The 25,510-nt window shown below is 35.0% G+C and overlaps 1 protein-coding gene across 5 annotated transcripts in view; it reads right to left on the reverse strand.

Moving 5' to 3' along the window:
* The window catches only part of LOC150104071 (F-box only protein 3-like), a 345,412-nt gene that overhangs the window by 220,547 nt on the left and 99,355 nt on the right, over positions 1–25,510 (reverse strand). For all 5 annotated transcript variants that reach the window (XM_090396738.1, XM_090396742.1, XM_090396741.1 and 2 more), the window contains one exon: positions 5,163–5,331. In XM_090396738.1, coding sequence (XP_090252864.1) covers positions 5,163–5,331 — 169 coding nt within the window. The remainder of the gene's footprint in view (positions 1–5,162; positions 5,332–25,510) is intronic.

Raw genomic sequence — 25,510 nt, forward strand, 5'->3', positions numbered from 1 at the left:
AAAAAAAAAACCAGCATTACTTGGAACAGTCCATATTTTATAAAGCTACCTAACATACTATTCTTAGATTCTTGGGTAGAATCTGAATTGTTCTGTATCACCAGTAAAATTGTTGTTTGGACTGCATCAATTATGTGAATAAATAATAATCTGTGCAGTATCTATCATAATGTATTCTGAACTCATTTACAGTCATTGCATCCACAACAGACTCAGGCAATCTATTCCACTCATTCACCACTCTCCAAGCAAAAAATCTAGTTCTAACAACCTTGCTAACTACACTCTTGGTCAGTTTCCAAGGATGACCCCTCAGTTCTCCCACCACCAGATCTGTTCTGAAAAATTTCCTCTGTATTAATCTTGCAAAAATCTCTTCAGTAATGTCTTAATCATATCACCCCTTTTCCACCTGTCAACCAATTACTGTAACCTACAAATCTTCAACCTGTTCTCGTAAGGTTCATTCCATATCATCTTGATCACTCATCTCTGGATCCCCTCCACCTCTTCCTCATCACCAAGAAACCCAGGTGACTAGATTTGCAGGCAGTAGTCAAGATGGGATCTTATCATGGCTTGATAAAGAGAAATAATAACCTGCTTGTCTCTGTTTGTCAAAACATTCTTCAGTAACAAAGTAATCCGATGAGCTGCTTTAGCCACTTATGGTACATACCCTCTAAACTTTAACTCCCTATCCATCAACACTCCCAAATCTCTGGCTTCATCAATTTCCTGGAGTATAGTTCCATCAATGTAGTATACAGCTGGTAATCTTTTCACCCAAAATGCATAAACTTACACTTTGCCACATTAAACTGACATCCATTCTCCTTTGCCCAGACTGACAGTCTATCCAAATCATCATACAAAAATTTAACAAAATCTGTATTAACTATTGCTCTACCCAATTTTGCATCATTGACAAACAACTGAACAGTTCCTCTCAGATCTTTTCCAATATCATTAAACAGTAGCAGCCCAAGAACAGAGCCATGTGGCATGCCACTAGTCACAGGCCTTCTTCTGGACTCTACTTCTGAATAAATCATTCTGACATCTTCTTATCCACCTCACCAACTTTATATCCATCCCAATGTGCTGCATTTTACTGATTAGAATTTCATGTGGTATCCTGTCAAAGGCTTCTGCAAAGTCCAGCAGTATCGTTAAATCCATTACCTTTATTCAACTCACTTGTCACTGTATTATAAAACATGAGCAAGTTACTGCAATCCCCCCCCCACCAACCACAGTATCCTATTTCTGTCTATTCATTCCTGTATTTTGCTCTTGACCAACTTCTCCAGTAACTTGACAACTCCTGATATGCAAATCAGTCAGCAATTTGCTATGTCAGTCTTGGAGCCTCCTTTATGCAATGAAACTATTCCCCCCCCCCCCAGGACTAACTACTGAGACTTAGATTAAACAATGTCATCAAAAGCATTAACAATTAACTAACATCTTCACATAAAATGCATGCTTGTATACCATCTAATCCCATAGCTGTAAAGACATCAAGGTTCTGAAATATGCTATGCATTTCATTTACTACAGTTCCCACATAAGTCTTTGCCTCTCTCGTTACTGCAATATCTCCACCTGGATGATATACTTTTGCAAAGTGTTTACTTAGTAATTTTACTATTCTGACTGATTCAGTTACCTCCCTACCATTATAATTCACGTTAAAGTCATTCTGCCATAAACATTCTTCTTTTGACTCGCAGTACATTGAAAGAACTGTCTGGGATTATCTTTGGCCTGTAATGCTAATTTCCTTTTATATTGTGCTTTTGCCTTTCTCATCATGTTGGTTACCTTTCTGACCTGTGCTTTATACTGCTAATGTGTCGGTCACCCTTTCTCCTTGATTCCCTCCACATTTTTTTTTTATCATCATTATGATAAAAAAAACTGGATAAATATCATGATGATATTCATCCATTTAACTCCTAGTTGATTTACTCTCCAGACTGTAGGTATGCAAGTCTGCCATTACTTCCATCAAACACTCTTTTACCACTTTCCATGCACTATCAACATCCAGTCCTTGCAGTTTCACATGTCATGGCACTGATCCAAGCAATCTCCTAAGCTTGTCATACTTACCAGCCCTGTAATTCCACATATGCTCCCTCTTAACTGAAAATTCCACACACATTTAACCACTTCTCAGGTCAAGACCATATGATCACTCTCACCAGTTGGCACCAGCGTGGTCATATTCATTACAGAAATTCTCAGATGCAATTACTAGATCTAGCACTCTCAAATCCCCTAGTATATTCCATCACATACTGTCTCAGGTAATTAGCCCTTAGTAACTGCATAAATTCCATTTCCTTCCTCATATGTGTCCTCTCCTTCTCCATGTTCCCATAGTTGAAATCCCCCATAATTATTACTTGCCATCCATTCATTGAGCTTATTTGCCAATGCATACTATCCTCCATCATCTTTTCCATCCCCTGGTCTATAGAAGCATTCAATTATATATTTTGTTCTGCTGGCCTCTATCTCATACCAGATAGCCTCAAATGTGCTATTTTCACTCGCCTGCAGTTGAACTCCTACTTTCTTTGGTTGCAGAACATCGGGTATCATCAACAACCCTCCTCCCTCCATTCTTTTCTCTCTATCTTCCCTGAACACACAATATCTTTCACATTCTATCCCACTAACTATATCATTTTCTGTCAGCTATGTCTCACTAATGCCAATAACCTTTGGTTAGGATGAACTAGCTACTGTCAAAAATGCACCCCCCCCCCCTTGTTCTGAATGCTCCTGGCATCATTGTACATAAAGTACAAAATCCCCTTATGTCTAACACTATCCTGAGACATTACACTAACTATCCCATTGTGGTTTGTTACCAGTGGTAACAACTTAGGTGTTTTATATACATTCTTATACTCAACTGCCTCACTGATATCTGCATATCCACTTAACAGCTTGCCTGCTAAAAGCTCTAGTTTCCTTGATTTTGCACATTCACTTTCAGAGTCTGAAATAGAGTGTTGTTGACATTCAACAACAACACTTTTTTCAGACTCTGAACACCAAATCCATTCAGATGCAAACCATGAGTCCTTTCTTGCATGTCAAACTCACTCCACATTATTTCTCCTGCATAACTACACATTGAATTATTCACTATTATGGCTTTCTTCTCAGCTCTACTTTGTCATACTGTAAAAATAATCATAATTAAAATTCTGAATATTTTTATTAATTGTTTATGTTAAAATGTTTATTAATTTTAGTTTCATAACACGCATCGTCGGCACTTGCGATGTGCCCGTTATTGAAATTGTTTTGTCAAAAATGATATGTACAGAAGTTAAAAAATTGATGTACTTACTATATTTGATATTTGTATTACTTACAGGAATTTTAATGTAATTTAAAATATTAAGTTTTGTGTTTTATGAAGTATGAAGACATTCTCTTTTGTTGCTAACGGAAACAACCGTGTCAGCCATTATACAGTATTTAGTTTCTCGCTTGCCATTTTCAAGGAGTGTGCATGCTCACAGAGAAGTTTGATGTGTGATTGACAGCTGACAAGTTCGGTATCGAAGCAACGGGAGAGTAAACAAGATAGCGTTCGGAAGGAATTTAGAACACAGGCCAGACAGATATTTAGATTCAGAGGAACTTGAGTTTTTTTTATGTGACAGTCGGAGGAAAATTAATAGTATATTCAGAAAAAGGAATCGTGGAACTATTAAGTTTTAATGTGGAATAAGTATTGATAAATAAAAGGGAAATATTGCCATAGATCATTTTAAAAGGAATATTGGAGGAAACGCTAATTGGAAGATTTATAGTAGATTCCAAAAAGGGAATCGTAGAACTGTAAGTTTTTTTTTTAATTGGAAGAGTAAGACTATCAATAAGCATTTAGTGAATAAAAGAAGAATTTACTATTTACGTTCTAAAGGAATGTTCAAGAAAACTCTGATTAGGAAGTTTCATCTGTATCTTAGATGTCGGATCTGACTATTATTTCTACTGAAGAAAAGAGACAGAATTAAGTTCGGAAGAAATAATGTGTGCTACGTGAGTGATGAAAAAGGATCCTGTGAAAATGAAGAATAGTCATATATATTCAGAAAAGGGCCTTGACAGAGAAAGAAACTGGCTATGAACATTTTGTCATTGTGAAAACAAAGTGTTTAGTCTAGTCTTAAGTGTAAGTTTATTTTTAAAAGGCCTTGGATCCAATTAATTTGTAGTTAGTTATGTAACATTGTTTGAAGTGTGTGTATATATATATATATATATATTGTTTTTGTTTTATTAAATGTGTTTATTTTGTATTTGGTCTTGAGTCAGTGATTATTTGGATTCTGAAAGAAAGAGTTAAGATCATTGCACCAATTGGAGTGAACCCTTGTGCATATAATAACATATAGGTGCACTCAGAATTAAAAAAATAATTGTTAGAAACAGAGATCATCTCTATGGTAGGATTAATATTAAGATAATATCTATGAATATCATCTATATAAAAATCCACCAATTATTAAAAATTATTATCTCTATGGTAGGATTAAATATTAAGATATAATATCCATGAATATCCTGGAATATACAAATCCTCACCAATTATTAACAATACCATAGCAACAGACTCACTATCTTAACTCTTTCACTCTTTTTTTTTTTTTTTTTTTGTCAATTCTTCTAGTAATTCTTTCATGACCTCCCTCTTGCCATACTTTTCTCCTTTCAAATTATTTGTTCCAGCCAAAACAATCAACTCTTTCTCTTTACCCTTTTGCAGTCTAATATCCACAACTAACATTATTAATTTTTGCATCTTGTTTTGTACACAATAAAATTTGTTTTCAATAATATCAAGTGTAATATACTCTGGTGGATGGAGGTGAGGGGGGGGGGTCCTTTATGTGCATGCCAACTCTGTCTACAATAACTGGGATGTGCAATGTATTTTCTGTTTTGTAAATACATTTCGTGGCCTTTCAATTTTTTGAAATGAAGTGTGGTCTGAAATGCAATATGCATTATACCAAAAAAAAAAAAAAAAGAAGATACTACTAAAGAGAATAATTTTCTGCTAAACATACAGTCCATTTCTATTAGAATTAAGTATAATAGGTAATAATTAATACACTAACACTCACCTGTAATAAATACATCAAAAGCTTTCCTGTCTTTAACTGTGTGGTCCCTTTTGGGATATAAAGTGAAATTGGGCGTATAGCCATCAGCATCTGTTATCACAATGTACTGGGTTAAATTGGAATTGAGGCAGTGGGTTATGGGTATACAGCTGGGCAAAAATCTTCCATTCTAAAAATACATTTTTTGTACTTCAATTTTTTTTATTCAGTATCTATGAAATTCTAAAAGACATTTATAATTTTGTTTAGCTAATTATTCCTTGTTTCTTACTAGTCTTGTTTTCTTTCAATTACTCTAGGCATTTTTAGGCTATTTGCTATTCCAGTGAAATAAAGGTGTAAAACAGAAATCAGGTATGTGTACACACACACACACACAGCATTTATTAAGTGCAATATTATGAAATATTAAAGTTACAATAAAATGTGTCAAGTTACTGTGGGCTGGCCGCAATGAATCTTTGGGCTCTGTACTGATGTATTATAAAAGTAATAATTTTTCAAGTATGCTTGCATAAATCTTTTCCAGAATACTCATTAAAGAAATTTCTCTATAATTCTCACTTTTATTTACTTTCTTTTTATGACATATTACAATAGCCTCACTCCAATCATATGTGATTGAGTTTTTTGAGATCCAATCCTTTTGGATTAGCTAGAATAGAAAATGCAAAACTTTTATACTACCATATTTCAGGTCAAATATCTATTCTAGTTACCATTTCATATTTCAGGCTTTTTCCTGGTATAAAATATTGAGAGCAAATACATTTATTCTCTAAGTTTTGTACTAGCATTCTATCACATGTTACCTCTTTTAATAATTTTTCAAAGTAATTACTCCAGATCTCCAGAATAGCTCTACATTTTTTTTATATGATGCTTAATTCTTTTCCCTCCATTTCTAATAACAGCCTTCAAATCATTTTTCCACCTCATATTCACCTTCAATATTTTTTGCAAAATCTTTCTATTATTTTTTTAATACTTATACACATAACTTAGAATTCTTTCCTACATTTTGTTTCATATTTTCTAAAAGCGCATACCTTACTATGGAACTATTATAAATACCATGTATAAGATGAGCTACTCAGGCACTAGGGATCTGGGTGAAGGAGGAGTAACTACTCCTCCTTCACCCAGAGCATTCAACAATAAGTAGGATGATAATCTTCTGAATAGGAATTAATTTCATGTAGAGTGATGCAGACAATTTTCAGAATGAGAAATTTGAATAAGAAAAAAGTGGCAGAATTTTTTGGATCATCAGACAGGACAGCATTTTCTTCACATTTTCTAGGGAAAAATGTGAAGAAAAGGATAGGGCTAATAATAATGACAACCACCTGCTAAATTTCTCCTCAGGACATGGACTAGTCATTACTAACACTGCATTCCTACACAAAAATAACTGAGCTGATGTAAAGAGAATCAGTAAAAGAAGTGACATCCTCCATCTAGTGTGGAAAAGGATAAAAATAAGCATCCCCCCCACAAAAAAAGGGGTAATATGTTTCAAAAAGAATCAAAAGTCTGACAACTCTTGGATGTAAATTGTATACAAAAATATTATTATTATTATTATTCCTGACACCTCCAAAGAGTCCGAAGACTCATCGCAGGAGGACGCCTACTGTACAACTCTCCATCTCCACCACTACACTGAACCTCTACTACCAATCATCTACATTAGCACCATTTACATATACATACATATACTATACATATACTCTTAGGGAAAAAACCCTAAGTTACAGAGCGACAAAATTTGAAGATGAAGACTGACCTACTCAGCCATGAAAGTATGCGGTGAAATAGTTTTGTGCAAAGAGAAAAATAAAAGATTCATATTAAAGTACTAAAGAATAGAGCTAAAAGGCTTCAATTTGGTTTAAGTAAGATAATGAAGTAGATGACCTTTTGGATCCATTCATATTTTATAGCCAAATATTAGAAAGAAATTTAGGTTCGGAAATTTACCAGAGTGCTTATGAAAATATAACCTTTGGCGTTGGAGTTGCTTTGGTTTACACTACTTTTACTTATCTTTTATTAGAGTTTTGATTAGGTTTCACTGGCCTGACAGTTATTTTAAACTGTAGGTTGTCATCAGAGACCAGGAAGAACTGTACAAGTTCAGAAATTGGCCTTCCTAAAACTTGGTGATTCTTCTAACCACAATGAGTGATCAGAAAGAATCAGTCTCTCATTCAATTACTCTTGATCACTCTATTAAACTCTGAGGATTCTACTAGACACCTGTTTAGACTCAGCTCAATTACATGACAGGCAAAAACCACATCCCAAGCCAAACAAGAGTCACCACAGGCAACCAGCAAGAACTTCATCTCTCTAAGCAAGCATCCACTGAAGGATGTCAATCAGAGCATGTTGCTCTGATTGACATCCTTCAGTGGATGCTAGTCAAGCATCCAATGGAATGAAGTGGAGGGAGGGGGACTTCAATGGAAAACCACCTTAGTGGAAGCCAAACCCATGCAGAAGCCTAAGAGAAAAGAACCCTCTGGTCATTACCATAATGATCTTATGTCAGCAAGTTAATAGGTGCATAATCAAATACTCAAGTATAGAGTCCATAAGCTTCAATTCGGCATAAGTAAGATATTGAAATGGAAGATATTCATTCATATGTGGACGATATCTTCATCGTATGGAACAATAACAAAGATGACATATATGATTTCCTCAAAAAGATCAATGCCTTTCATCATTCTATTAAATTCACTCTGGAACTTGAAAGAGAAAAACAACTACCGTTTTTAGACATCTTAATCAAAAAACAAATTGACGGCAGTATAAATCTATTGGTGTACAGAAAACCGACCAATACAGGTCGCTACCTACATTTCAACTCCTCCCACCACATCTCACATAAACTCAGCATTGTACACATGTTAAAGAAAAGAGCGATTCGCATCACAACGGACAACAAGACCCTTCAAGATGAGTTAAAATTTATTTCCAACAATTTGTACTTGAACGGATATCCAAGAAGACTAGTCAATAAAATCCTTTTCTCTGAACCACCACAAAGAGAACAAGAAGATATTCAATATATAAAAACGATTGCAATTCCGTTTGTAAGTGGCATCTCCAACAAGCTCGCCAATCTCCTCAAACAACATAAAATAAGAGTAACATTCAAACCAATAGAATCTATTAGTAAACTACTAAGATCTCCAAAAGACAACCATCCTTTCTACAAATATGCTGGAGTTTATAATATTCCATGCTCATGTGGCTCTAGTTACATCGGACAGACTTCGAGAAGCCTCGAAATCAGGCAAAAGGAGCACATTGGCTATGTCAAAAACAACAGACAGGACATTTCTGGCCTATCGTCTCATTTCTCTACAACTAACCATGTCATCGAGTGGGACAAAAGCTGTTCCCCTTACATAGAGGAAGATTATCATTCAAGAATTTATTTAGAGGCAGCCACAGTCGCCCGTTCTACTGTCAACCTTAACAGAAATCAAGGCCTAATACTCCCAGAGATATGGAAAACCCTAATCAGAACCGTAAAAATGGAAGAAATGAACTTTAATACAAACTACAGAAAGTTCCTCAGCAACAGCTAGCTGATCTTGTACACGCGATACGTGTTTCACTCAAGTTCGATACTATTTTATTTGTAATTATTCTAGTCAGTTTTTTACAGTTATTCTTGTCAGGTTGCAGTTACGCATAATTGTGAGATTGTTTAAACCTATATGAAAGTGCCCTGAAGATGCCAACAGATAAGTGTGGCAAAACTAGTTGATTCAGTTAATAAAATTGATCAACACTTGATCGGTAAACCAAAAAATATTATTATTTATATTCATTCATATTTTATAGCCAAATACAAATAGACATTTAAAAGTTTCAAAATTTATAAGAGAGCTTATGAAAATGACTTTTAAGCAATGCACACGAAGGTAACTCTGAGCCGAAGGTTATATTCTCATAAAACCCTCTGATAATTTTTGAAGTGTAAGTTTTTTCGATATTCGGCTATAAAATGTGGATGGATCTATCTTCCATATCAATAAGAAGTTTGTGGCAGATACAAGAAGTCAAAGAAGCAGTCCTTAAAAAGAAATAAAAAATTATTAGCTGGTAGGTTGAACAAAAATTCCATTTATTGTTGGAATTCAAGTCTGATTCTTTGTGTATTTTTATTTTATTATTCTATTAGAATTAGTATTTATCATTTCTTAAATGAGTTCTGCTCGTATGTTTGAATGCTAAAAATGGCAAGATTCTTTCTATTATCATTTCTAGTAGGACTGTTACTGATAGCATCTGTTTGTCCACTAATTTTTCTCAAACCCTCTCATATCTGCATTTTCTGGTCTTCAATTACTCCCCCCCCCCAACACAGTGGTGGTTTGAATATACCATCTTGCATACTATTAGTGTTTTGGCTAATCTCTTTGATTCATCTGGTTCACCACCACCATACCAATTTTGTTTATTCTATTACCTTCTTCTTCCAAATTTAATTTACCATCATCACCAAAACTTTGTTCTATAGATTCTCTGCTGAAGATGGAGGTGATGTTTCAATAGTCCTAATTTCATAGTTTTGATTTTTTTTTATTGCTGATTTTAATACTAAACTTTATAGCAATTATTCAATTTAGTTAATGAGTACTGAAGACTTCAACTAGATTTTTTTTTAGGTGCAAAGGACAATGGTAGTCAGTTTAATGTTGTGAAATGTAAGATAATGCACTTTGGGATGAAGGGGGATTACATAATTCGTATCATACTGATGGTGCTACTCATTAAGTGAATGAGTAGCAATATAAAAGCAGGAACTGCAAAAAAAGAAAGCATTGTGGAAGAAATATAAACAAAAAGGTGATCAGCATGCTCATGAACAATATAAAGCAAAAGCAAGAAGGGTAGAGAGTATGGGAAGAAGGATGAATCAGATTTTTCAGAGAAAATTAGCTAAGCAGGCCAAAGTAAATCCAAAAGTTTTTTTATGTAGCAAATAAGAGAAAGAATGATTAAGGAAAGATAACTTTACTCATTGCTGATGGTAGGAAAGTGACAGAAAGAGAAAAAAATAGTTCAGTTACTAAGTGATCACTTTATAAGGGTATACGTCATCAGCAACTTTGCAGTTACTGACTTGACAGAAACTGAGGTGAGAATTAAGGTAGATGAATTGGAGTTAGTATATTGAAAAATATCAATGTGAATACAGCAGTGGGCCTAGACCATATGTCAACTCAGGTGTTATGAGAATATGCAAGCAAACTGGCAGTGCCTCTGACAAAGTTGCTTAATCTAAGTCTAAGATATGGCAAGATTCCAAGGGAGTGAAAAAAGGGATTAAGATAGTTGCATTACATAAAAGTGGCTCAAAGACAGAAGTAGCAAAGGAGGCTAATGTATTTGAAAAGTTGGTTAAAAGTAAAATTTAGGAATGGGTGGACAGGAACATGATACTCAAAAAGGGGCAGCATGGCTTTGTAAAAGAGAGGTCCTGCCTCAGTAATTTATTAATTTTTATAATAAGACAACAGTGAAACTGCATAAAGGAAATGGCTGTATTGTGATACTGCTGGACTTTGCAAAGGCATTTGACAGAATACTCCATGGGAAATTACCTCAAAAGTGAAGCTTTAGAAAAGGACTATGGCAGTATTTGGAGCTGTTTAGTGTGACTAGTTCTAAAGAAATACCATTTAAATCTACAAAAAAAATTTACTCACCTATTTGTTTGGCATGGAATGGATTGACAGAGGCGATTGTGAGCGGCCTAATAGTGGATAAGTTTAAAGAGCTGTACGATAAGTATTGTGGTAATGGATAGTGTGGGTCTCCTGCAATGAGGCTTTTGAATGCATGGAGAACCTGTATAAATAATGAGAATAATAATACTTTATGAAGCTGATCCTACTTTAATATCTGTCACTTTCTTCATAACGTAGTCCATGAAGATAATTAAATTAGTACTAGAAATAGGATGCACTCTTTTTTTATACCAGACTATCTTCTTGTTCTTCCTTCAGTTCTAACAACTGACAATTACACTATATATATAACTACACTATATATAATTACACCATAGTTCTGAAGAGCTTTTCTCTTGGCACCTTATCCAGATCTAAAAACTAAAATACAGATTCTTATTTTAATTTCACGATTTCTCAATTATTTGTCTTAATGTGTCCATGTCTGATCTTAAACAAATTGTTTGGTCTGAATCCAGCTTGAATTTTCTCTTCAGCAATTCTTCTTGGCTTCGTCATTCAAAAAGCTTATCACTGGCACAACAGAAAACAAACAAACAAAAAATTCCAATTTTGTTGTTAATTATTATATAAATGCAAAAACAGGTTCATAATGTATATTTTTACAGCTAGAGCTATAAAACTATTTTTATAGTTCCAGATAGCTGGCATTGTTTTACAAGATCATTCTAATGGCCACATTATATCACATATACTAGTATACAATAACCTAAGGACAAATACTATTTCTGAAGATTACAACAGCAAATTCAGATAATCAGCTTGTGGCAATTTGTATAACTAACAATTTTGAGTAGAAACTGGGTACACATTCAGATTTTCAAATCATGCGCAAAGAAGTCATGCAGTAGCACTAAACAGGCAAAAGGCTGCACTAAGCGAATTGTGTTTGAAGGAAGTTTTTTCCGTTAAGGAATAAAGTTGCAAACTTGGATGTCTTGTAATATCTCAAAGACATCATCAAGCTTTCCAATAATTTTTTCATGCAGGAAGGAATTATTGGAAAGCTTGAAGAAGGTTGCAGAATTACTGATATTGCCAGAGAATTTGGAACCTAACATAGCATTGCATCCAAGCTCTGGGCAGCATTTCTAACCAGTGGAACATATTCCAGATGTTTGCTGAGAGATTGCTGTCGCTCTACCATGGAGCATGAAGACAGATTTTTGGTTATAACAGCAAAACGTAATTGAATCACAATGAGAGGTCACAAGCTAGGTCCATTCAAACAGGTATGCAGATACCTATACAAACTATGGCTACAAGTCTGCGGCATTATGGGATATTAAGGCAAGTGACATGAAGTCATTAGCTTCTTTATACGAATTGCCTAGTCCTGAAAATAGCTCAGGCACAAATTTTGTTTGTTTACACTTGGATAAAGAATTAAACCAAGAATTTAATTTCTTGGCATCTTTAATTCATAACAAGTAAGTGTATTACACCTGGAAGCCTGTAGTCTGGGTCTCTTTATCCACAGTCATTGTAGAGCACATTTTCAGTGGTGTTGTATCCATAAAAATTGGACAAGACAACAATGGGGTAATGAGCTTTTTACAGATGAGGGTCATTTTAGTCTTTTCTTCGACTGGAGGTGATGTTGGATTCTGATTATGTAGAGATTAAAGTAATTATTATTTGCTTCAGAATCCAACATGATCTTCCATCACAAAGGCTACAATTGTAAATATTATTTAATGTAAACAACTTATTTTAAAATTTAATATTCATATAACTACCTTAATTTTGTCTAATATTTAATTATTTAATCAAAGATATATGTATGAATAATGAAAAGACTGTATTAAATATTAATAAGTTATTTTATTTATTGTTATGTCAATATTATAGGAATTTGTATCTGATAAATTAACTACGCATTAATTGAAATATAAATATTCTTTATTTATTCCTGTTTGTGAAAGTTTAACGTTATGCAACAGCTCAATTTTATTATATTTTGTTTTGTTGTCATGGAAACGTATGTAAGTGAGCGAGCACGTTTTGGAACACCACGTGAGGTTTATTGAAAAGAGTTTTAGAAAGAAATGACGTGCACAATTTAGGGGGAAAAACTGATATATAAGCGACGAACGCTGGAATTATTAATTAATTAGAGCATTAGAGATTTATTAGAGAGGGATTGGCATTAGGTTGGAATCGGAGCATTTGGCATTCGAAAATCACAGTGCGATAATAGCGAGTCGGCAAGTCACTCAAGCAGCTAAATAAAGTCTACTAGTCGAGAAGCGGTTAGCTTATAAGTTTCGGAATAACAAATAAAGCTATGGAAGATAGCTAAGTGATACGGATAGACTAGCGATTACTTGAGTTCAGATTTAATTTCAGCGCCGACCTTTCAAGGACATACGGAACCTTGAAGTAAAACACGAAGTTACTAGAGGATAGTAGAGGCCGTAAAATTGATTGTGTTTAGAATTATAGTGCCTAAGGAATTAATTGAATGCCGGAGGAACGAACAACTGTGCATATTAAACTTCAAGTTAAGGAATTATTGTGTGTTACCTTAGTACAAGAGTTGTTGGTAGAACACTGAATTAGTTAAGTGATGTCAAATGTAATGCAAGCGGTTTGATCTATGCAACAACGTTTGATTGTGTGTATTGTGACCGTAAATTAATCCAGTTATTTCTAAGAAGATTTTTTTTTTAAATGAGTGCCGTTAATTGATTAAAGTGTATACAGTTACAAAAAGTGTTTGCACATAAGCATATGAAGAAGGAAAATTGTCGGTAAGAATATTCCAACCATTAATATTCCTATGCAGAGATATGAGTGCGTTTCTTCCTAGAATATCCCTATACTAACAGTAACTGTTGCGGAGGTTAGCTAAAGCGTAGATTTAAAAGTGTAAGCTTGTGAAAAAGTATTGCCACCAATAAATTGTATTTGAAACTAAAAAAAAAAACTATGAGATGTTAATGTGAATGATCACTAAGGAATTTTATGACAGTAAGCTTTATTAAGTGTTAAGTGAACTGTGTGAAGACTGTATTTCAGATAACTGACCAATGCCTGAGTTTGTATGACTGTATTATCAGAAGAGCCAAAGCGTTTGTAATATTTTAATTAATGATTTTGAACTTATGTGTATGATTTGTGATTCTAAATTAAATGTTTGTTTTTGTTTATCTAAAGTTGTATTTTGCCTGAATCTCTTTTACTGCACCATTCATAAAATATTCGAACCAATGCGGGTAAATTAAATAAGTCAAATATACTCGGCCAATATATATATTAAGGAGAAATAGTTGAGGGTTGATTTATCTTCAATTCTTGAATTAATTCAGATAGAGAGTGGCGCAGTCTATAAATATAAATTTTCTCTATATTTGTATTCGAAATCAACTAGCAACTATTTTTTTAGGTTAAGAACATCGTAATTGTGATCATGTCGGATCCAAAGTATAGATTAAGAACAAGTAGGATCCAACAGTGACACTTGATTGCCATGAAAGTGGTAACACTTACTATCATGAGAATGTTCTTAAAAGGGATAAATATAGTATTGCTGGAGTCATGGTGTGAGAGGGCATTATGCTTAATGGATGCACTGAGCTACAAGCTGGAAAAAGGCACTATGAATGGTGAACAATATTGCAACTGAGTTCTTCAATGTTATGTTCAACTGTTGCATGGTGCTGTAGGTGAAGAATTCATTTTTATGGTGTGACAATGCCACACCACATCATACACGACAATGGAGATACTTCCAGAGATCAAGGTAATTAATCAAATCGAGTGGCCAGCATGCTCCCAGATCTCAACCCCAAAGAACATGTTTGGGACACAATAGCTGCTTGAAATTCCCCTCCAGAAAACAAACAAGGCCTTATCCTTGATCTGAAGGAGGAGTGGGCCAGTTTGCCTCAAGAACTCCTGAATCACTTGGTGCTAAGCATGGTACCATGTTGTGAGAGCTTCATCACAGTTCAGAGTGGACATATTCCATACTGAAATGTCTCTCTGCATAGTTTTCTGTAAGTACTGTACATTAATTCCTTAAGTACATGCTTTGAAAATTTGTAACTTTTGCCAAAAATGTAATTGAATTTGTATGAAATTTATAACACATTTTTGTAATATAATTTATTAGTATGCTGGCAATAAATTTCTGTCCACATCTGGCTGTAGTCATGAACATTTTTTCATATACTGGTAAAAATGTAGTTAGGATGCACCATGATACTTTTGCATTTTGCTAAGGCTTTTCACAGAATACAGCATGGAAGACTGTTGCATAAATTGAAGAATATGGGTTTGGATTATAAACTACTGGCATGGATAAGAGGATGGCTAACTGACAGATATCAAAAAGTGGTATACAGGGGATGTGAGTCTGCAAGATTTAACAAATCTTGCAGACACATGGTTAGCAAAGCGTGAAGCTTCTTCCTTGCCCATCTGCAGGGAGGCTTTCCATAGTTCTATTATTCAAGAAGATTGCAGATGCACTAGGGGTTGGACTCAGCATCACAGCTCCCAGATAGTGACAGCATCCGCAGAGCATGAGAGATGAGCATCTCTATTTCATGGCACTGCTGATGGTACTTCTCTTTGTGAATCTTACAAGGTGCCCCACCCTCAACATCAGTGGATTAGGCATAGTACCAGATTACTATCAGGATGAGGGTATGTAGACCTTATTAGGACTAGAATTAATGCCCTGCCCACGAGGGCCCGTACAGCTCTCTGGGGTAGAGATGACATTAACTGTAGGGCTGGCTGCCGTTATAGTGAAAATCTATCTCACATTTATTAGTGTTGTTTTAGAACACATGGAATCGGTATACAGAGGCATGATGCTGTAGTCTCCATATTAAATAACCATTTAAGAAATAAAGGTTGGAAGACCATGGTAGAACCTCACTTACGTACAGAAGTAGGCATAAGGAAACCAGATTTGATAATAAAGAAAGAAAAAAAGTATGGATTATTGATGCCCAGGTAGTGGGTACTGGGCACCCACTCATCTCTAGCCATCTTAATAAGGTGCAATACTACATGCAGAACCAAGATCTTGTAAGGCTAATACAAGAGGAGTTTGGGGCAACACCACACTTCACCAGTACTACTATTTATTTTTGCTGGTTTTGGTGTTACGCTAGTTATAAAGATCTCTCTTTATTAGGACTGTCATATGGAAACTTTAAAATTCTGTCTCTGCATGCTCTGAAGGGCACACTGGTGTGTGCTTGGTGCTACCATCAGCGTATGACCGTTAGGATGCTTTGTGCTGGAATCAGGTGATCTCTTGTAAAGGCTTCGGCCTAGTATGATTTGTATGCATAATACTGCACTCTCAGTATGAATTTTAATAAATAAATAATCAATGGTGTACCACAAGGATCAGTGCTTGGTCCACTGTTATTCAATCTGTACATTAATGATATTGGGAAGGATTTGACAAGGGACACACAGCTATTTTCTGATGATACAGAGATAGAGATAGTAATCAGGAATGCTGCTGATATGCAGTACTTGCAAAATGATTTGAATAGGCTGGAATTGTGGACATGGGAAAATGGATGTCAGTAAATGTAAAGTTATTCACTTTGGAGTGATTATATATTGCTGGGATTATGCTAGAAAAAACAGATCAGGCTAGTGATCTTGGGGTGTTAGTAGATAGGAAGTAAAAGTTCAGGGGTCATTTAACAAAGATTGCAAATACAACTCAAAAGATAATTGCAATGCTGAAACAAATGTTCACATGTAAAGATAAGGATGTCATTTTTGCCTCTTTACAAGGCCTTGATAAGACCTCACTTGGACTATTGAGCACAGTTCTGGTCTCCTGGTTTCCATTGTGATTCTGATATAGGGGAGAGAGTGCAAAGGAGAGTGTAACATTTTTATGAGTATTTAGAAAGGCCTGTGTAGAAAAATATCATGTATGCTGCAGTAAATGATGTTTTGTTCTTTTTAAAAAAACTTCAACATAAAATTTTCAAGCCACTGATATTCTGATCCATTTAAGACTATGTAAAATTAGAACCAGCAAGTTTAGATTAATGCTACAAAGACTAGCATTCACATTTCGTGGTCACTAACTACAAATCCTTTCAAGGCCACTACTTCACTGAATGGGCAACCATCATTTCTTCACTTTCTGTTGGGCCTGTTAACGCCCTGAACTTGCTTTTTCTCTACTACTCCAATGAACTGGCAACCATCATTTCTACACTTTCTGTTGGACCTGTTAATACAAGAGCAGTAGCTGCCCAGCATCCTTTCAATTCTTCTCTTCTTCCATCCAGCTGTCCTCTGGAACAGCCTTCCTTCTGAAGTATTCCCAAACAACTACAACTCGAAGAAAAATGTCAATAAACTTCTTTCCCAACCTTCATCTGTATCCTACATTATGGCACTGATGTACTTATAGGATCATCCACTTCTCATACATGACACCAACATCAAAAAATATCTACTGCTGCACTACTCAAGTGGTGAATTGCTACAGAACAGAGGAATAACTAGGAAAAAAAAGCTGATTATAAAACCCTAAAAGATATGCAAAACATTAAGTTTACCAGTTAATTTGTTTAAAGAAGCAGTCATTCCTAATTATTATTAACATCTGATCTTCATGGCGTCAAAGGACTCGTTGTAGGTCTATACTCTCTCATGCCAAAAGATCGTTTAACTCTGGCCTGGACATAAAGTGCAAGCCATGAAATTCCTTCCATATTATCATATGGATCTGTTACTTAATAAGGTTGCACATCATTTCACTTTCAAATACTGACTCAATAAATTAAAGATGGCAAGAAATGCTATTCTTGGTTTAATCCTTTATCCAAATGTAAGCAAACAAAGTTGGCACATGAAGTAACTTCATGACTGGGTAACTCATATATAGAGGCTAATTAATCACATCACTTGCCTTAATATATATATTAATGCAAGTGATGTGATTAATAATGCAAAGCCCATAATGCAAAGCATATATCCTTGTGGACAAGTATAATGCTAAGCATTATGTGAAGGATCACTACCCAGACTGGTTTTGACCTTTATTGAGGTCTTATCAGTGGGAGCCAGACCCAGAAGTGATACCGAGGTTGAAGTAATGCAGAAGTTCATATTTTCATATACAAGTAGACAAAAAGGTGTCACACCTTATTACCAAAATACTGTGGTTAGAGATACATGTTGGAAGTTTTTCCACTTGGTTATACTATAAATTAAAGATGACAAGGAATTATATTCTTGGTTTAATCTTTTATCCATGCATATGCTGTTGGCACACTCTCCCTTGATGAGTCTTTGGACTCCCTGGAGGTGTCAAATAATAATAATAAGCAAACAAAGTTTGCATGTGAAGTAACTTCACAACTGGGCAACTCGTGTATACCAAGTGGAATATACGAGTTACCAAGTATTTGTTGCAAAAAACTTTCAACAAATACACCTCATTTAAGCATTTTTGCACAGCTTCTCATACGTTACTGAGCTCCTTGTCATTCAGTAACTGATATCATTAGACTGAAGATAGTATTCTCCTGAGTTTGTCATAACTTCCAGCTTTGTAGTTCAGCATGCAACCTATCCCAATTGGAACATCCATATAATCAGCTAAGGGGTGCTTAAGGGTCAAAGCTGTATAACTGAGAAGAGACCTCCACAGAGCCTTTAAAGGAATGCGGAGAACCGAACAGGGCTTCTGACCTAATGTCCAATCCTCACCTTCTCATGGTGCACCTTGTTGGGTATCTACCTGGATACTGAATGAATGCAGATGGGCTGGTAATTTGGGATTTAGACGAACAAATTATATTTTTATTGGTTAAACCAAAATAAAAAATGATGGTACAAAATGACAAAATTTCATGCCGGCTGGGGCAATGCCCGGTTAAACAAGGCCCCCGTTGTTTTCACCAGGGAACCAGAGCGAACAGTGAAAAGCCAGCTACTGGAACAAATCTGAAAACACACCCCAACTCAACATCAGTAGACGTGTTTTGTGTCCCTAAATTCATAAATATGAATGCTGATCACCGTATAACCTTAAAAGAAAGAGTCACCAGAGTTAAAGATTGGTACTATCAACATGAGAAGCCTGAATGGCAAAGAAATGGAGCTAGCTGAGGAATTAGATAAGTACCAGATCGACATAATAGGGGGAGACTGAAACAAAAAGGACAAAAACTGGTGAGATTTTTCTGAGCAATAAATACAAAATGTTATATTCAGGCAATGACAATCAAGGAAAAGAAGGAGTAGCCATAGTATTCAACACTAAATATGAGGCTAATCTTCTTGAATGGCAGGCAGTCTCAAGTAGAGTGATGTGGGCAAATATGAGAATTGGGAACTGGACAATGAGACTTATTTGTGAATATGGTGCCACAGAAGGTTCTACAAAGGTACAAGTGGAGGAATTTTTTGATGCTTTAGAAAAAGCAACTGACACAATGAAAAAGGAAAAGTTGGTCCTTGTTGGGGATCTGAATAGCAGAGTAGGAAATGATTGTCAGACATACAAAAATATTTTGGAAAATTTGGAGAAAAGAGCAAAGCTAATAATAATGGCAAATATCTGTTGGATTTTCTGCTCACGACATTGACTATTACTAACACCATGTTCCAACATAAAAATGTGCACAAATTCAGATGGAGAGAAGAGGCAAGGAATAAGAAAAGTCTCACTGATTGTGTTATTGTTGATAATGATGTTTTCTCCCTGGTGCAGGACACCAGAGTGTACAGAGGATTTGAAATTGGAAGTGATCACTGTTTAGTCTTCAGCAGGATAAAATTGAGTTTCATATTGAAAAGAATAACATGTAAGAAAGTTTTAAAACGAATAAAAGTTGAGCTGCTCTCAGATGTCAACTGTAGACTAACATACACAAAGATTATTGAAGAAAAAAATGAAAGAGTTTGAGAACAGCAACCAAACCTTGGAGATTCAGTGGCAAGCTTGGAAGAAAACCCTGATTGATTCAGCCAGAGCAGCATGTGATGAGATTGTCTGCAAGGATAGAAAAATCAGGACTCCATGGTGAACACAGGAAGTTAAAGAGGCAGTGAAGGAAAAGAAGAAAGCATATCAAAAGTTCCTGGCAAATAAGTCAGCTTGTGCTCTTAAAGAATACAGAGACAAATGTAAGAAAGCTAAACACTGTGTAAAACTAGCTAAACAAAAGTCATGGGAGGACTTTGGCAAGAACATAGAAAATAAATATCAAGAAGGTGGTAAGATATTCTGTAGGTTGTTGAAGAAGCTTAGAAATTGAGGAAATGCTCTAAAGGGAGTTAGGGATGATAAAGGTGACATGAAAACAGGAAAAAAAGATATCCTTGAAATATGGAGTAATTACTTCGAAAAATTGCTAAATGAAACGAGCAGTGATAGCACAGTGGTAAAAAACGCTCAACAGGCATACAGTCAGGAATACATATCCTTGAAGTAGAAAAAGCCATCAAAGGCTTGAAATGTGAAAAGGCAGCAGGTCTAGATGATATTCGACCAGAAATGCTGAAGTATGCAGTGCGGCCACTGTAAAAGTCTTACAGTGGCCGCACTGCATAATTCAGAAAGCCTGGACAGAGGGACGAATTCCTGATGATTGGAGTATAGCTCTAATAGTGCCCATATATAAAAAGGGAAATAAAACTGAATGTGAGAATTACAGAGGTATTTCCTTACTGAGTGTTCCTGGCAAGATCTATGCAAGCATACTTGAGAAACGGCTGAGAAGAATTGTGGAAGAAAAGCTTGGTGAAGAACAAGCTGGATTCAGGCCAAATAGAGGCTGTAAGGATCAGATCTTCATTTTATGACAAACAGTCGAGAAAGCATGGGAATATAACAAAGATCTGTATTTAAGTTTTGTCGATCTGGAAAAGGTATATGACAGGGTGCCAAGAGAGAAGCTATTCAATACGCTACAGTTATATGGTGTCAATGAGGCATTATATCAAGCAATACTTAGTCTGTATTTCAGTTGTAAGTTGGCAGTTAGAATTGAAGGATATACAGGAAGATGGTTTAATGTTAAATCTGGTGTGAGACAAGGATGTACATTATCCCCTTTGTTATTCATTACTATATGGATCACATTATGAAGGAAAGTGATATTAAACATGATATCAGAATTGGAGATGTTAATGTCAGCTCTTTGCTTTATGCAGACGATGTTGTACTTCTAAATAAATCTGCTACAAGTTTGTAAGATTCCCTGACTAAATTGAATAACTGTTGTAATAGATATGGTATGAAGGTCAGCATTAAAAATACAAAGATAATGAAAATAGGTAGAATTGTTGAAAATGTCAACTGTGTTATGAACGGGGAACCTGTGGAACAAGTAAAACATTTCAGCTACTTAGGCACGATTTTTATTGAAGATGGTAAATTAAATATGGAAATAGACAACAGAATCAACAAAGCTGGTATGGTAGGAAGTCAACTGAATAAATTCATATGGAATAAGAAAGAAAGAAATTAGTCGGAACACTAAATTAGCTGTATACAAGACAGTGTTTCAAACCAGTTTTAACTTATGGATCTGAGAGCTGGGTCAGAAGTAAAACACTTGACCAAAGACTAGAGACCACAGATATGAGAGTCCTGAGAAAGATTAGAGGTGTGAACAGATGGCATAAATGGCAATATCATATTAAAAATGAGGATATTAGGAAAGAACTTGACATTGTCGGTATCCAGGAGTGCGTTAGCAGAGCTAATCTCAGGTGGAATGGTCACTTAAACAGAATGGGTGAGGAAAGATTAGCAAAACAAGTGTTCTTGGCCAGATTGGCAGGAAAACGACCCAGAGGAAGACCAAGATATAGGTGGATTGATATGGTTCAATGTGCCTTAGCAACAGAAATATAAGATATGATAATGATAATATTGGAGTGCTGACAAGTAATAGACTGATTTTGAGGAAAAGTGTAGATAGGAAGTTAGTAATGATGTAAATTTTTCATGTATTACTATCATATCCTGTACACCCCTTGAGGGTACATGTCAGGAATTTGATGTTGATGATGATGATGATGATATAATCAGCTATTAATCAAGATAGTGAAGCATGATTGCTGTCGCTGTCACTTAGTCAAAACAAAATTTATTACACAGATATTTCATCTTACTTATCTTAAGACATCATCAATACAAACAGTGAAGAACAATAAGGAATTTCCATAAAGAAACAGTAAAGCACACGTGTCAAATTGGAATCCCTCTATGTATACAGCTGAGTGTTCATGGGTTAAAACTATTGGGCTGAAAATAAATTAAAATAGATTAGTTAAAAATAAAATATAAGAGATTAAAAATTTATTTAATATAGTTGTGGACAACAATCTCCTACTTCTGGAATAGTAAGGTACTCACATAATGATTGAGGTTAGGTCAATGAAGTAGGCTCCAGCAGTGTTTATATAAATGTTCATGTTTATATATGGATCTATGCAGCAGCTTGGTGTTTTCCACTTAGATCCTGTGGCTACTAGTGTTTTCAATTCCATGTTGTTCCAGGCAAAATTTGCGAGGTTTGATAAACCGGATGCAGTCCTGATGTTCAGAGATATGTTTATTGACGGACTTTCCTCTTTGTCCATAGTAAGACAAGTTGCCAATAACAAACATGCCAGGTAGCATCAGTAGTGAGAGTTTGTCTTTTGAAAATGGTAGGTTATGAATTTGGTTGATGGGTTTACAGGCAGAAACAAGTTTGAATTTTTTTCATAATTTTTTCCACCTGTTCAGGGAGGTCTTCAATATATGGTATAGGAGACCTGTGAGCTTCTTCTATTCTGGCTTACTGTATAGGAGAGTCAATAACTATTTTTTTGAGTTATTCTCATTTTATAGTAATTTAGTAAGGCTTTCTTTCTGTTTCTTTGATAAAATCCAGTTCTTGTTTTAGAGATTCTTCAGAAGAACAAATCTTATGTGCTCTTGATACTAGGGATTTTATGATGCCCTATTTTTGAGATGGATGGTGGGCTGATGTATTGTGGATATAATGATATGAAAAAGTTGGTTTTCAGTAGTCAGAAGTGGAAATTCAGGATATTCAGTTCCAATAGTTGTACATCATAGATCACCTTGGCTATTTCAAAGTGTAGTCTATTAGTTTCATTACTAAGCAGATGACTGATGATTTTATTTATTTATTTATTTATTTATTTTTATTTTATTTTTTTGAATGTTATGCATGAAATCTAAATAGGGAATTCCTCTGGACAAAATTGTGAACTTATGGCCCTGTGCTGGTACATTGAGTTCATCTTCAGTTAGAAGATGACTTAAGTTAACAACGATCATTTTGTGATCATTCTAGTAAGGTTAAGTATTTCTTGTTGAGATTTATGATACTTTTTTTCAAAATATTTTAGTGCCTGCATGTTTTGATATATTAATAATTAAAATTAAGAATTAAAAGCCCTGAAGTCATTAAAAAATGAAATAACATAGTTATCACCAGAGCTGACAGGGGAATACCACTAGTCTTAGATGCCAAATCATATGATCAAAAAATTAAATTACTTCTTCATGATCACAATACATACTCCCAGCTTAATACAGATCCTACCAAAAGCCAACTCACATAACTCAAGTTATTGGATAATAAAAACATCTGTAGATCAAGAAACCATCAAAAAGACTCAGAACATACCATGCAAGATCCCTAGAATATATGGCTCACCAAAGTTAAATAAAAGCAACTGTCCACTTAGACCCATTGTGGATTCTTTCCATGTAAAAAATCTCAAAATTTCTGTTTAACCTTCTCAGCATCTCTCTCTGGCTTCTTTGTTAAAAAATTCCATAGAATTTCTTGCAAGGATAAAAAACATTAAAAATGGCAGTAAGTTCCGACATGTAGATAAGCTTTGACATTGTCTCTCTCTTCACAAATATCCCTCACAAATAGACAATAGAATTTCTATCCCAAAAATCTCCATCAGACATAGTGGACTTCAAATTTACAATTACATCTGGTTACTTCATGGGGAAAGATAAAATATATAAACAAGAGGAAGGAACTGCAATGGGCTCAGTCCATCACCTAACCTAGCGAACTTTTATCGTGAACACCTAGAAGAAAGACTCTTCTCTCCTGACCCAAACCAACAATTTAGCTGTGGTACATTGATGATGTCTTTGCAGTTTAGAGTTACACAGAAACAGAACTCCACTCATTTCTACAAAAAATCAAGACCCTACATTAAGTTCACACTAGGAAAAGAATCATCAAATGTAAGGAAGATGGATCCATTTCTACTTCTGCCTACCGAAAACCAACTTTTACAAGTCATTATATATCCACAATACATCACCCCACCATGCATCTCAAAAAATTGGCATCATAAAATCCCTAGTATGAAGGGAACACAAGAACAGGAAATTATCAAAGAAAACAGCCTCACTAAATGGCTATAATCCAAGAATAACAAAAATAATTAATGACTCTCCTATACAGTGTTACGTTATGTTGATTTTGATAATTTTAAAATTTTTGTTATATTTACCTATATCGGATCTTACTAAATCTCCAATTAAATCTTTAATTATTCTACCGGCTGTGCCAATGTAAAATTATGTTAATTTGATATATACCCTTACCTATCTACCTTACTTACTCATTTGTCACTCTTAATTCTCTCACAAGTCTCATTAATTCCTTACTCATACAAATCTTAGTATTTCTCTATCTGCTGGCCACTACAAACGCATTGAATGATGGTGCACCGCACTGTTAACAAAGATACTGCTTCAGGCTAGAGGCAATCCCTTTGTTATAATTCTGGTATTAAACCTGTTTCTAATTTTGGAAAAATTTATTTGTTAATGCATGCACCATCCAAAATTATTAGACTAGAGAAGCTTTGTCGTCTGGGAGAAAACACTCAGAATGGCACAATATTCAATATTCATACAATTTCTATTCCCAAATTTCACCAAAACTTATGTGTCTCATTTTTACTGCAGTCGTGGCTATCCCCAAAATTTTTGATTCGCACAGGTTCTACTTTATGAGTGATGCATTGAGAACACAGATCAGGCAAGCTATTAGGTTGACAAGAAAGGATTTATTCATTAAAAAATGCGGTACAATTACTGATAATTACTTCACTAAACTAATTCAATCTTGCAGGTGTAACCTGGGCATTCTCAATCTTTCTCAACATGAATCAATATCTAATACTAAACACATTATGAATTCCTTCTAATTTACTTAACATTCTTAGGTAATCATTTACCAAATATTGGTCTCAGGAACTATCTGACTATAACAAAACGATATATTCAATCACAACACTTTGCAAGTCCTCCTATACAGAGCTATAACATTCTATATGTGGATCAGATACTAAAGTCCTATTACACTTCGAAAGTCCAATAACATGTCAGTTCCTGTCTTCGTTACAATCTAACATTCCTGTATATACAAAGGATTTAAAAAGTTCTTATATTACCGGGGCATTAGGATCACTTTGGCTTTCTCTTTCAATCATCTGTTATATTCTTACGGCTCGATGTTTCTTCCTCCAGTTTACTGCTTTCTGAAAGGACTGGCTAGCGAA

This window comes from Typopeltis vanoorti, chromosome 8, assembly GCF_054136105.1.
Source record: "Typopeltis vanoorti isolate ZY-2024b chromosome 8, IOZ_Tvanoo_1.0, whole genome shotgun sequence".
In the NCBI taxonomy this organism is placed as follows: Eukaryota; Metazoa; Arthropoda; class Arachnida; order Uropygi; family Thelyphonidae; genus Typopeltis; species Typopeltis vanoorti.